We start from the raw sequence: 13,445 nt of genomic DNA, 5'->3' as shown, positions 1-13,445 counted from the left end.
TTGTGAGATATAATCTCGGAATTGCGAGAATAAAGTCATAATTTTGAAATATAAAATCAAATTTACCTTTTTTTTATTCTTTTATTCCATGGCTCCATAGACTGCCGCTTGAAAACATTCATCATTTTCTGCCTCCAGATAGGCTCCGCCTACAAAAAACATCATCCCTGTTTCGGATCTGTAAGACTATCCCATTCTCTAACGTCAATTTCGTTGAATAACAGTGCTTATCGCTGGGTGACAAGCTCTTGTAATATGCGTAGAACATTTTGAAAATGACATCTAATCAATATAATTTATAATCTTTTTAAACCTAACTATGTTGTACCGTATCCGTGAAATTCTCTAGCTGTAAAGGCTATCTCTCCCGGGTTTTCTGCAACCATGATGCGCGCGCATCCTGAATGTTTACAAACCAGTAATTGGTCTATACCTTTTGCTTGCTAAAATTAAGGGTCTGTCCCCACATAAAAAGCCGTAGCATATTTTTTCTGACTTCTTTCACGAATTTAAGAGAGTGATCATTTATACAAAAATCAGAGATGAAGGGTATAAATGTGATGTGAAAGCTTAAATTTGCTTTATTATTATTCTGAGTTTATTACATTTAATCTTAGTAAGAGTATATACATGGTAATGAATTTTTGTTTTATTAGTTATCAATGGATGATAAAAAGGGGGAATTGTGGTGGAAAAATTCGTTTCCATTGACCTTTGCATTTTCTTGCGTGCTTATGGGAAAATTATATAGTGCATGTGTTTACTTAGAACTGTTGTGTAGTCACGAGAAGAGACGGGTTTAGGGCTCGACATAAGACATGGGTGACAAGAAAATCCCATAATGGGCTGCAACTGGGAGAACTGGGAGACTCGTGACCTAGGGGGTCATCTAGACCCTAAAAACAAGGGGGAACAAACTTGATATAGTAAATATAGTAAGTGTGTTTTTGACTTTATTACCATGTATGGAAAATACAGCTGTTAAAAGAGTTTGTAACCTTGACTTGGAAAAGAGATATAAAGGGGAGGCTTTGCCCTCCCTTCCTTGTCACACTCTGCAGCGACTTGTATCCTGTATGGTGTTTGACCTTCTTTGCAAAGAATAAAACCTTTAAAAGACACTGAGAGTGAGTTTGTCTCTTATGCCGATGAGAGTTATAGAAGGGTCTGCTGTCATTACACAGTGTGAGAGCTGCCTCTAGTGGTTGAAATCACTGACAGCACGTGCTATTTGTTTAGACACGTACACGCTGAACGGAGCGGGAAACTTCAGACACGGATTTAAATGCAACCGACAGAAAATCCTGCCGCGCCACAGAGCGCCATTCACATAGTTTTCCATTAAATTACATTATATTAGTCCGTTTGGTGATTAAATAAACTGTTTTAGACCGCTGCTCGAGTTGAACGCGACGCGTCCGGAGTGTGTGTGATACCGGTGAGTTCTCCTAGACTCAGCGCTGCGCTTTTATTTTGATGATTAGATAATCAAGTGTTCAAGAATAGAAGCAGTTAAAGTGTGAAAGTATACAATATCCATATAATTTTAATGCTATAGCCTTTGTGTATATATTTAAAGATGTGCATCTTTAAGCATGACAGTTGAAATTAAGTGGCAACACTTTAAAATAAGAGTCCATTTGTAGCATTAAGATTAATGAAAGCTGTGTAAGTATTGTTCCTTGTTAGAGGGTGTTAATTTCAACATTTACTATTACTATTATTATTATTTTTACTACTACTACTAGTATGGTTCAGTACTGTTTTTGTTAATAAAGCACTATTTTAGTTTTTGTTCAGTATCAATTTTAAAACAATCGGTTAATTAATCGGTATCGGCCAGTGTGGTCCAACCTAGCTATCGGTATCGGCAAAATCCACTATCGGTCGACCTTTATAAATTACACATTAAAATGTAATGAAATAGAGAAGTTATTAATAATATTTCAAAATATTACTGTTTTTACTGTATTTTTATCAAATAAATCCAGCCTTGGTGAGCATAAGATACTTATTTCAAATACATTAAAAAGATCTTACCAATGGCAGTGTATATAATCACATGGCAAAAATTGTATACAGTTTGCTAGATTAAGGAAGTCACACATCTTACCCCACTCTCCTCTACATGTGTGTAATTGTGATATTGTCAAGAGTTAAACTAAGGGAGACGATAAACTTGACACTTAGGTCTTGTTGCTAGGCAACAACTGACAGATTAAAGAGGGAATGTCCTGGAATGCTTCTCTAGAAAAGGGGAAGTGTGTGCCGAGTAGAATAGGCTGTTTACATGTGAAGTGGAGATCCTTTAGCTTCAGTCTGACCACTGTGACTCAACCGTCCCTGCCGCCTCCTTTATGTAACTATGCATGCATTCCTGTGGCTGGAATGTGAGTGCATACCAGACTGTGGTTCCTTCCCTCACCTCTACCCCGTATTGATGTTTACCTGGCCTGTCAAGTTCACCCAGGTATTCAGAAGGCTAAAATGTACACTACATGTGTGTGCGAAATGGACAGAAATAGCATTTTTGTGAAACAGGCTTGCGGCTAAATCACAGATCGCAACAGTTGCCTTTGGGTTATCAACCTCATAAATAATTAGTCAAACAATACATATTTAATAGTCTGGTTAATAATAAATGCTAGTTCCCAGTGATTAAAGTCTGAAGTTCTGTGATGTTTTGTGTGTGTTTTTCTGATTGTTGCTTCTTTCTTTATGGTTGTCAGGCCAGTTTTATTTGTCAGTAACATTTACAATTCATTTTGCTGAAAAGTATGCTTAATTAACATAAGCAAGATATATATATACAACAACACTATGAGCAATAACTAACTCACTAACTATGCACAATACATTTGTTACAGTTTGTATTATTAATCTTTGTTAGTTAATGTTAGTTAATAAAAATACAAGCTGAAGTCTATTAAATAATATAGACAGATTCAACTTTTGATTTTAATATTGTTAAAATGAACTAAGAATAATTAATGCTTGAAGTATTTTATATCGTTCGTTCATGTTAACTAATGTAGTTAACCAATGATAACAAATGGATCCTTATTGTAAAGTTTTTTTTTTTTTTTTTTTTTTTTTGTAAATTATGACTGGGCATGTTCTTGACAGGTAAGTAGTCAGCCATCATATCTATTCAAATAATCTGATCTTTGACACCTGCAAAAAAAAAAATAATAATGTCTACAAGCTGGACTCCTTGTACCTCCAAAACTACCCCTTGTAAGCTGTGTTTTCTGCATACTTCTTAATAATTAGACTTTTTGTCTTGTTTTTCAGGAAAAAAAAAAACGTCCAAAACAAGACACATTTAATTGAAGTGACTCTGCAAATGATTTTTAGACTTGTTGACAAGTGTATTTTGTTTTACTGCACTGTCAGATTTGTTCACTTATCTTTAACTAGTTTATGTGTAAAATATATTGGAAAATACTCAGTCTTGTTTTAAAGATATGCTAAATATCTTATGCTGTTTTGCTTCTCAAGTAAAATGATCATGATTCAAGGATTTTTAGATATTTTAACCTTACAAATAAGACAAAAATACTTGTTAAGACCAGGATTTTGGAGTGTTCAGTTTTCATCATTCAGTGCTGATCAGGGCTTAGCTGGCAAATGATCATTAGCGGTTTATGATTATAGACTTTGATTGCCACACCGTTAGACCGATTATAAAAAGAGCAGATTAAAAAAAGCCTCAATCATTTTTTTTTTGTTTTTATCCTGTCCCATGCTATATTTTGAAAAAGAGCATTATCTATTAAAGTATTATTAACTTAGTAAAAATGTTTATATCATAAATATAAATTCTTTATTGATGCCTATACATTTACATTCATTTGACAGACATTTTGAAGTGATTTGCAGTGAATTCAATGTGTACATTTATCATTATGTGCATTATTCCGATTGTGTTTTCCGATTTGTTTAACATATTTAAAAATGTTCTGCAGAAATCAGCACAGAAAATGTGCTTTTAGGCCTCCATGAACTCCATGGTTATTTCAAAATGTGGACTCTTTTAGCTTGTGTTATGTATTCATAGTTTGACCTAATGCTAGTTTAACATTGTATACAGAGATTAAGGTGTAAATGTCACCCTTTTTTGACCCCTACCAATAACTGTGCCGAATATGAACCTGTTTGGACTGACCAGAGAATATGGGGTTTTGGTGATTTATTATAAGATTTAGAGAGTATTAGATTTTCAGAGGCATATTCTTTTATAACCTTAGGTTGTGAGGTTTATGATCAAGTAACAGGCAAATTGGGCAATTATGCAAACATAAGCCGGAAGACAAAATGCTTGGCTCAAGTTCACAATGCAGCTGAAGCAACAAGACATGTACATGATGAAGTTTAATCACATATGGCGACTTTTATTTGTTGACAGCTTGATAGTTTTACATTTTTGCTTACATGCAAATAAGGCCTAGGCCTACATTACAGGGTGTTGTGAAGAAATAAACAAATGTGACATACTTGTCAAACTACTGAGATTCATGTCGGTGTTATTGTTTACTTTTACAGTTTGGAATAGATTTGAAATTTTAAAAAATGTATATAATTATAAATATTTTTATATTTAAATATATAAATATTAGAACTTTAAAAAGAACAAAAAAAAATAGAAATGAATGAAAACTTTATAAAAATTACAACGTAGTAAAAACAAACTTACATCTTAAACTACTTAGATTCATGTCAGTGTTACTGTTAACTTTCATAGTTAATTGAAATAAAAAATGCATAAATATTTAGACTTATAGTACATATAAATATTAAAATGTAATATTTACATGCATGTTTATATAAATATATGCATGTTTAAACTTAATTAGACTGAAATAAAATAACTAAGTTGATGTATTAAAATTATTACAATTAAAACAAAAAAAACAAAAACAAAAATGATGAACCTACCATAGTAAAAATATTTATGAAATATATGAAAACTGAAAATATAAAAATTAGGGTTATTTGAAAACATTAAGAAATATTATAATAGTATATAAAAATACTGAAACAACACTGATTGATGTGAATAGCTAGAATGCACAAATGTCATCTCGAGCTTATATAAAAAAATAAAATATTTTTTATATAATATAAAAAAATTAAATATCATAAACAGTGACTCCAAGAAGAATTTGGACCCTTGAGCTGCACTTAAATATGTCTGAATGTGATTGTATTATGCCACCGGTTACTCAGCACTAATGGAGCAACAAGTAACCAACAGTGTAGTTCATCACATTTACTAACTATTAACCTGCTACATCAACATTTGACAACCAGAACATTTTTGTCTTCATTCTGAACATGAACATGATGTCTACTCAATAGTTTTACCTTCAAAGCCTAACAAACTTGGCTTAAAAATGTGCTTGTGCTGTCTTTCTGTACAATATTGTGCACAATGATGGAAATGTTCAAAAAAGTCCTAATGAAGTTCTCTCTCTTTTTTCTCCCCCAGTGTGTGGTTTCGTGGTCCACAAACGCTGCCATGAGTTTGTTACATTCTCCTGCCCCGGGGCCGACAAGGGCCCCGCATCAGATGTAAGTAAAGCCTGTGAACACATACACTAGAAAACTCCCCTCATCCTCCCCCCTTCTGGCTTCTCTTGCGCCATCTTTTCTGATCGTGAAATACACTTCCTTTTCAGTTGAAGAAACTTCTTCCTGTGACTAAGCAGTACACACACACTCACACTTATGTAGGCACACTGCTTGGTGAGCAGTTTAAATATTTATTCAGTGGTAACTGATTATGTACTGTTTAATGAAGCCTAACACTAATCATGTTCCTCTTGTGTTTGTTTGCATTATATATTCACATGCAAACAGGAAGAGGCATCAGTTTTCTCTTCTCTAATCTCTATTTATAACCGCGCTTCCTCCCTATATGTGTAAAAGCAGACGCACACGCGCACTTCCTGTGTTGTGCTTTGTTTCTGCATTGCAGCCAATTATGTTTGTTTTCCGTGAATGATACTGTACTTCACAAGTGATATTTGTTGCATCTCCGTTGTGTGATGCAGATGTGTAGGAAAGCTTTGGTTCTTGACCCTTTCACTGTTGACTCCTTTACAGAAGCTTGAAGAACACAGAGAAGGTGCTGAATAATTAGACCACTAACTTGCTTTTGTTAAATTTGCATTTTGCACTTATTTAAACAAAGGAAAAGCAACAGTCAAAATTCTGCTTCTTCATATAGCTGCATTATTTTTATAGTAATCTTTGCAGTACATTATTTCTTTGGGTCTCTACATTGGCGCCCCCTAGCTGTAGGAATTTATCATAACATTTCATATAGTGCTGCAGAATTCTCTTCATTGTTTTTTAAATTCCCTCTTGTATATCTTGCTATCAGTTGCAGTGCTTGCTTTTTCGGTTATGTGGGTGCAGCTGACCTTTCGCAAGCTCCGCCCTCCTTGGTTACTGTTGCTCAGTCGCTCAAGTTTTGCTGAACTTCCTATAGGATTAAATGGGTGATTTATGTGAATTCTTAGTAAAATGTTCTCATAAATTGAATGGATATAATTTGTGCTTGAGGTGGAATGAATTGTGAAATTGCAATGCCTTTTTATCTGCCATTTTCAACGAGTCTAAAACTATAAAAGCATTTCATTTCTTGAAATAAAATAAACGTTAACTGAAATAAAATATTTAAAAACTTATTTTATTTCAGCTAGCTGCCAATGCAAATTTTCTTATTTTCATTTAGTCTAACCTGATATAATAAAATAACTAAAACTAAATCTGAAATAAAAATGAATAAAAACAAGAACCAATAAAAATGACAACAAAATTACTAAAACTCTAACTAAAGTTCAAATACAAATAGAAAATATAAATATAAAAATTATCAATTTATATTAATATTCAAAATATTAATAAAAACCATTATAGTATCTCAGTGATACTGTGTTGGTGTAGGTGTAACATCTGTTTCTAATGCACTTGCTGTGATACAATGTATTTATAACTGTCACCTTCACTATTAAATGAATCGGTATGTAATGAAATTATTTTAAGCAACAGTGATTTTAGGCAGATATAGCTGTTCTTTCAGATGTTTTACATGTTCAGGTGGGAGTAAGAACTGAAACAGGAATTAATTCACACCATGGCATGAACTTCTCAATTCATATAAAGATTTGAGAGAAGGAAAAAATATTAATAATATTTTATTTTTATCTATTGATAATGTTACTATATATTTCAAACCTATATGCACTATATATTTCCGCTATACCTTGCATTGTGACTGCATCTGTGTTTGCTTCTGCATTATTGTTGTAACCTAAGGTTTAGTAATTTCACTCTTCTGTTGAGGTGCTTTCTTATTTTGATAAGAAACGGTGTGTGTTTTGTGTCATAGGACCCTCGAAGTAAGCATAGGTTCAAGGTACACACATACTCCAGCCCCACATTCTGTGACCACTGTGGTTCTCTACTGTACGGGCTCATACACCAGGGGATGAAATGCGACAGTGAGTCTGAACCTGCGCACACACTGAACTATGAAAGCCCACATACAGTGACATCTGCTGGTTATGATCATGCATTGCATAATAGACTGTTTGATCTGCTCATCTGTTTGATCATTTGGAAATGATGCATGAAATGCAAAATGTTTATGTTATGTTCTGTATGAGACTATAAATCTATTAACAATTATGTATTTTTATCGAATTAAAAGACAATAAAAATCTGAACGCTTGTATAAATATTCTATATATAATAAAAATAGCACTGCTATAAACATATACAGATTGGGCATATATAAACATGAATTGTTTTTGAATCGTTCAGTTGTTTAAATCATTTTATGTGCAGTGCATGTGTAAATACAGCTGTCTATTTAGTGTTCTGTATGTTAGCTAGCGTGGGTGTGATCTTTGTGTGTCTGTGGGTGTGCGTCCTGGTGTCTGCGGTGATTGTGTGGGCATTTCTTAGTAAGTAGTGAGTGAGAAACAAACCCTGCATGTGTAATGCTGTCAATCTAATTATGTGTGGTTTTCTGCAGCTTGTATGATGAATATTCATAAACGATGCGTGGAGAATGTTCCCAGCCTGTGTGGAACAGACCACACAGAGAGGAGAGGACGGCTGCATATCAGTGCTAGTATCACAAATAATGTTCTCACAGTGACTGGTGAGTTCCCACACACACACACACGCACAATTTATATATATATATATATATAAATATTATAGTGGGGATATTTCAATGACTCTTAAATTCTTAAATTAAGCCAATTTAGTGGTTCAGAACACCCTACAGTAACAACCATTCAGAACACCCTAGTAACCACATGCCACATATAATAACCACCCACAAAATGATACAGTAAATCGTGACAGTAAAGATATTTATAATGTTACAAAAGCTTTCTATTTCAAATAAATGCTGTTCTTTTGAGCTTTCTACTGATCAAAAAACATTCAGAAAAAAAATGATCAATGTCACATGCTTATGAAGATAGTCAAATCAGCATATTAGAATGATTTTTGAAGGATCATGTGACACTGATATAATGGAGGGTAATGGCTGCTGAAAGTTCAGTTTAGCCCTATCATCAAAATATTATAAAATAGGACAGGCACTTTAAACATTTTTCTTGCATTTTTGATCAAATAAATGCATCTTTGTTGAGCATAAGAGACTTTTTCAAAAACATAAAAACAGCATACCGACTTCCGATTTTGAGCTGGTTTTAGAGGAGTTTTGGTCACTTTTTACTGTCAGAACGTCAGGCTAAGAAACCAGCTGGTCTCATCTAATCTAGCTAAATGCAAGCTTGTTCATTTGTGGACCAGCTAAAAACAATTTAGACCTGCAAACCATCTAAGCTGAGGTTTGTTTCCAGCAGAGTTGGCATGCTTTAATCCGGTTTTATTTAGAGGAGCGATTTAAACAATAGAATTAGGTATTAATATTAAATAATTGGTCTTGATTCAGTTCAGTTCATTTAGATGGTACTACATAAATAACAGGATTGGTTAATTGACAAAACATTTTACAACCCCTGAAACTACTGTGTAGCTACACTATCAGTGTGTGGATATTTAGTCCCGACATGGATAGATAAAGGTTTTATTGAGATACACTTCTAAAAATTCTCAATGCGCTGAATTTTAATGTGACATTTTAATCATTTTAATAATTGGTCAGTAGCTTTTTCAAACAAATGCTCTGATAATAATTTACTTGACTGGAGAAGTGAGGAAGGGCTTTGTTCAGAAACTAAAGAACCCACAGCTGTGCTAGTTTTGAATATGTAATGTTATAAGCAAATATCATCAGTGTTCATTGTGCGTGTTAGTGCTGTTGTGGGATACATAATATATCAGCAGGGCAGAAAGCAAACTGCTTTTCTAGCTGAAAATTTCAGCTAAGCATGCAAACCAGTACAAGAGTATTGAATGGAAATGTTGCAATAATGGTGATGTTTGCATGTTTTGGGCTTAGCTAAAGAGGATTTCTAGGTCTTTGTGTGGTAAATTTGATTTAAAAAAATACAATTTGTCTTCAGGAAAAATGCTTCTATCACTCAATTTAAAAACACACAGCTCGGCAACAAAGTGTTCTAAACGAGTCTGTGTTTTTCTCAGCTCTTTTTGCCTTGGGCAGAAACTGCATCCTCTGGAAACATGAGATCAATCCACCAACGATTGCCCCACATCCCATTCACACACACCCACACACCAGCTCACCCATCCATCAGCTCTCTACAGATACATTTAGAGGCCTGAGTATATAGATAGAAGTTTCATACACTTCGCTGTTCATTTATAGCAAACTTACAGATTCTTTAGAATTAATCAATTATAGTAACCCCCACAACAGCCACATAGAAACAACCCTTAGCATCCACCTAGCAATGCACAAACACCAAAAAACAGGAACCCCCCCCCAAAAGAAGTAATTGAAATCAAATGAAATAAAATATAAATATTTTTGAAACCTTTAACTTTGTTTTATTTCAATTATTTGACAAGGCAAGCTTTTTAAGTTGTAGTAATTTAATGTGCTTTTTATTAGTTTTTGTGGTTTTAAATATTTCTGTTTAGCTACAATTTCTTTAAATTTCAGTTTTAGTAATGTTAGTTTTATTTATAAACTTTTTTTTGTTTTGTTTTTTTCAGTTAAGTAAATAGAAATAGAAATAGAATAGTATTACATTACATAGAAATGTTTCAAACAACAAAAACTACTAAAAAATGACAAACGCACACAACAAAATGAATAAAACTTAAAATTAAAACTGAAATATACAAATAAAAGCTAATTCAATATATTAATAAATATTTCAATAGTATATAAATAATACAAAAAAAAAAACACTTATCTACTTTGAAATACAAATTGCACGTGAAGATACTACAGTTGAAGTACATATAATACTTCATCCATTGGTTTTCAAATGATATTTTTCTGTATTTTATATTATAGTCAAGGAAGCTCGTAACTTGGTGCCAATGGATCCAAACGGCCTGTCAGATCCATACGTGAAGCTTAAATTAATTCCAGACCCAAAGAGCGAGAGCAAGCAGAAGACCAAAACCATCAAGTGCTCCCTCAATCCTACCTGGGACGAACACTTCAGCTTGTGAGTGGCAAATAAATCAAGTGCATTCATTTGTGTGGAATGGATATGGATGTTTGTTTCACATGTTCAATGTCTGTTTCCATCTTCGTGTTACTATAGTAACCTCAGAGATACAGATAAAGACAGGCGTTTGTCAGTGGAGGTGTGGGATTGGGATCTGACCAGCAGAAATGACTTCATGGGGTCGATGTCTTTTGGCATCTCTGAGCTGCAGAAACAAGGTGTCGACGAATGGTAAGCACTACCAGATACCTCCTACACAGGAGACCTCAGCGCTCGAGGATTGAGACCATCCACTTCATCTGTTTGGATTGTAGGTTTAAGTTGCTGGGCCAAGAGGAAGGGGAGTATTTCAACGTTCCAGTTCCACCAGACGGCGAGGAGGGCAATGAAGAACTGCGGCAGAAATTTGAGGTGAAATCCACGTCCCTTTTAATTTGTATTCACACGTTTTTTTTACTTGTATCTTTCTTCCCTTTCTGATTTTTATTGACATTTTCTAAACTCTCCAGAGAGCCAAGATTGGCCCTGGCACTAAGAATACAGATGGCTCTTCAAAGAATGACATCTCCAAATACGATACCAATGGCAACCAAGACCGCATGAAGCTCTCAGACTTCAACTTCATCATGGTGCTGGGCAAAGGCAGCTTTGGCAAGGTTGGACACACCATTCATTCTTGCACACATCCTCATTTACACACACAGTAGTGTTAGTGTAAGGTCTGCCAAAGCTAACATGTTACGTTTTGAGATTAAATGCAGTTCAAAAGTTAGTTTTTTTTAAGTAAATTAGGTTACAAAAGATTTCTATTTCAAATTCTTTTGAGCTTTCTATTCATTAAAAAATATTAAAAAATGTATAAATAGGATATTAAGCAGCAAAACTGTTTTCAATATCGATGATAATAAGAAATCTTGCATAAATAAGAAAAAATGCAGCAAATCAGCATATTAGAATGATTTCTGACGGATCATGTGACACTGAAGACTGGAGTAATGATGCTAAAAATACAGCTTTACCATCATAGGAATAAATTACATTTTAAAATAGCAAAAATTGTAAATATTTCAAAATATTACTGTTTTACTGTATTTTTGATTAAATAAAGGCAACTATGGTGACCATATGAGACTTTAAAAATGGTTAGTATTCATAAAAACTTTTAAAAGTCCTCTAAAAGTTATTTTTAAATAATCAGAAATTGAAAAAATCACTCATTATTACTCACATTTATCAGTAAATAATTGAAAAAGATATTTTTAACAGGTCATTTATTTATAAATTAAATCCATATGAAATATTTAACAAAACATAATGCCATTTGTAGGCTTTAAATAATGTAATTTTAATATCATAAAATCAATTATACATAATCGCTCAATAAATTAGTACATTTCTTTTTCAATTTAAAGAATAAATAATGACAAAATTATTTTAATTATCATGTCATTATCAGAATAATCATGTTCTCCTTTGCGCTGCCTTTCTACAGGTGATGCTCGCCGAGCGTAAAGGCTCAGATGAGCTGTATGCAGTGAAGATCTTGAAGAAGGATGTGGTCATTCAGGATGATGATGTGGAATGCACTATGGTGGAGAAGAGAGTTCTCGCTCTCTCTGGCAAACCACCCTTCCTCACCCAGCTCCACTCGTGCTTTCAGACCATGGTACACATCACACTCTCTGTACTAAGCAGATTCACATACATATGAAAAACACATTATAAACCTATGATCAGTTGTGTTGTTGTTTGTAGGACCGTCTTTACTTTGTGATGGAGTATATCAACGGTGGAGATTTGATGTATCAAATACAACAAGTGGGAAAATTTAAGGAACCCCATGCTGTGTATGTATTCACTACTAAAAACAAACACAAAACAGTTAAAGAATGACAAAATGATTGAAATAATGTTTTTTTTTATTTGTTACAATTATCATTTAATTATTTATTGCACAAAATAGTATTCTAGATTATTATTTTAAGACTGGACTAATGGCTGCTGGAAATTCAGCTTTGCCATCTTAGGAATAAATGACATTTTATTATTATAAATATATAAAAATAGAAAACAGTTCTTTTTAATTTCACAAAATCTTTCAGAAACATTACAAAAGCTTAAAATATTATTTTATTTTTCCCATTTTATAAAAGCAAACTTCGTAGTCATCAATTATGGTTATTGATGTGTTTTAAATATTAATGCTATGCCATGCTAACCAACAAAATTATTATTTAGATTTAATCATGAGTCAGATCAGTAATTTTTTTTTTTTTTTACCATCAGGTTCTATGCTGCAGAAATTGCCATCGGCTTGTTCTTTCTTCAATCAAAGGGCATTGTTTACAGGTGAAATGATTGTTTGTTTGTGAATCTAAGCATAAAAATTAAATGCAACAATCGCAGTATTTAATAATCTGTTATAATAATACACAAAGCATTATGCATTAATAATAATAATAAAAATATTTGTCAATATTCTACAAATAAATCTATTAAAGGGGTCATATGATGTGATTTAAATTTTTCCTTTCTCTTTGGAGTGTTACAAGCTCTTGGTGCATTAAGAAGATCTGTAAAGTTGCAAAGACTAAAGTCTCAAATCCAAAGAGATATTCTTTATAAAAGTTAAGAGTTAACCACGCCTACCTAAAACGGCTCGTTATAACACCGCCCCACATGTCTACGTCACGATGTGGGATGATTTGCATAACACCGCCCAAATGTTCACGCAAAGAAAGAAGGCATAACTTTTATTCTCGCTGTAGTATTGTTGTTGCCGCCGCCATGTCGTGAAGGCGCTGTGTG

At 33.4% G+C, this 13,445-nt stretch overlaps 1 protein-coding gene across 2 annotated transcripts in view; it reads left to right on the top strand.

Moving 5' to 3' along the window:
- The window catches only part of prkcba (protein kinase C, beta a), a 30,420-nt gene that overhangs the window by 9,638 nt on the left and 7,337 nt on the right, over nt 1-13,445 (top strand). For both annotated transcript variants that reach the window (XM_016491827.1, XM_016491826.1), the window contains exons 3-12: nt 5,492-5,574; nt 7,400-7,511; nt 8,048-8,176; nt 10,478-10,634; nt 10,734-10,868; nt 10,952-11,048; nt 11,147-11,293; nt 12,130-12,303; nt 12,393-12,484; nt 12,924-12,986. In XM_016491827.1, coding sequence (XP_016347313.1) covers nt 5,492-5,574; nt 7,400-7,511; nt 8,048-8,176; nt 10,478-10,634; nt 10,734-10,868; nt 10,952-11,048; nt 11,147-11,293; nt 12,130-12,303; nt 12,393-12,484; nt 12,924-12,986 — 1,189 coding nt within the window. The remainder of the gene's footprint in view (nt 1-5,491; nt 5,575-7,399; nt 7,512-8,047; nt 8,177-10,477; nt 10,635-10,733; nt 10,869-10,951; nt 11,049-11,146; nt 11,294-12,129; nt 12,304-12,392; nt 12,485-12,923; nt 12,987-13,445) is intronic.

This window comes from Sinocyclocheilus anshuiensis, unplaced genomic scaffold, assembly GCF_001515605.1.
Source record: "Sinocyclocheilus anshuiensis isolate Anshui unplaced genomic scaffold, SAMN03320099.WGS_v1.1 scaffold50, whole genome shotgun sequence".
Classification (NCBI taxonomy): Eukaryota; Metazoa; Chordata; class Actinopteri; order Cypriniformes; family Cyprinidae; genus Sinocyclocheilus; species Sinocyclocheilus anshuiensis.
Note: the sequence above shows the minus strand (reverse complement) of the source record. Positions and strands in the feature narration are given on the sequence as shown.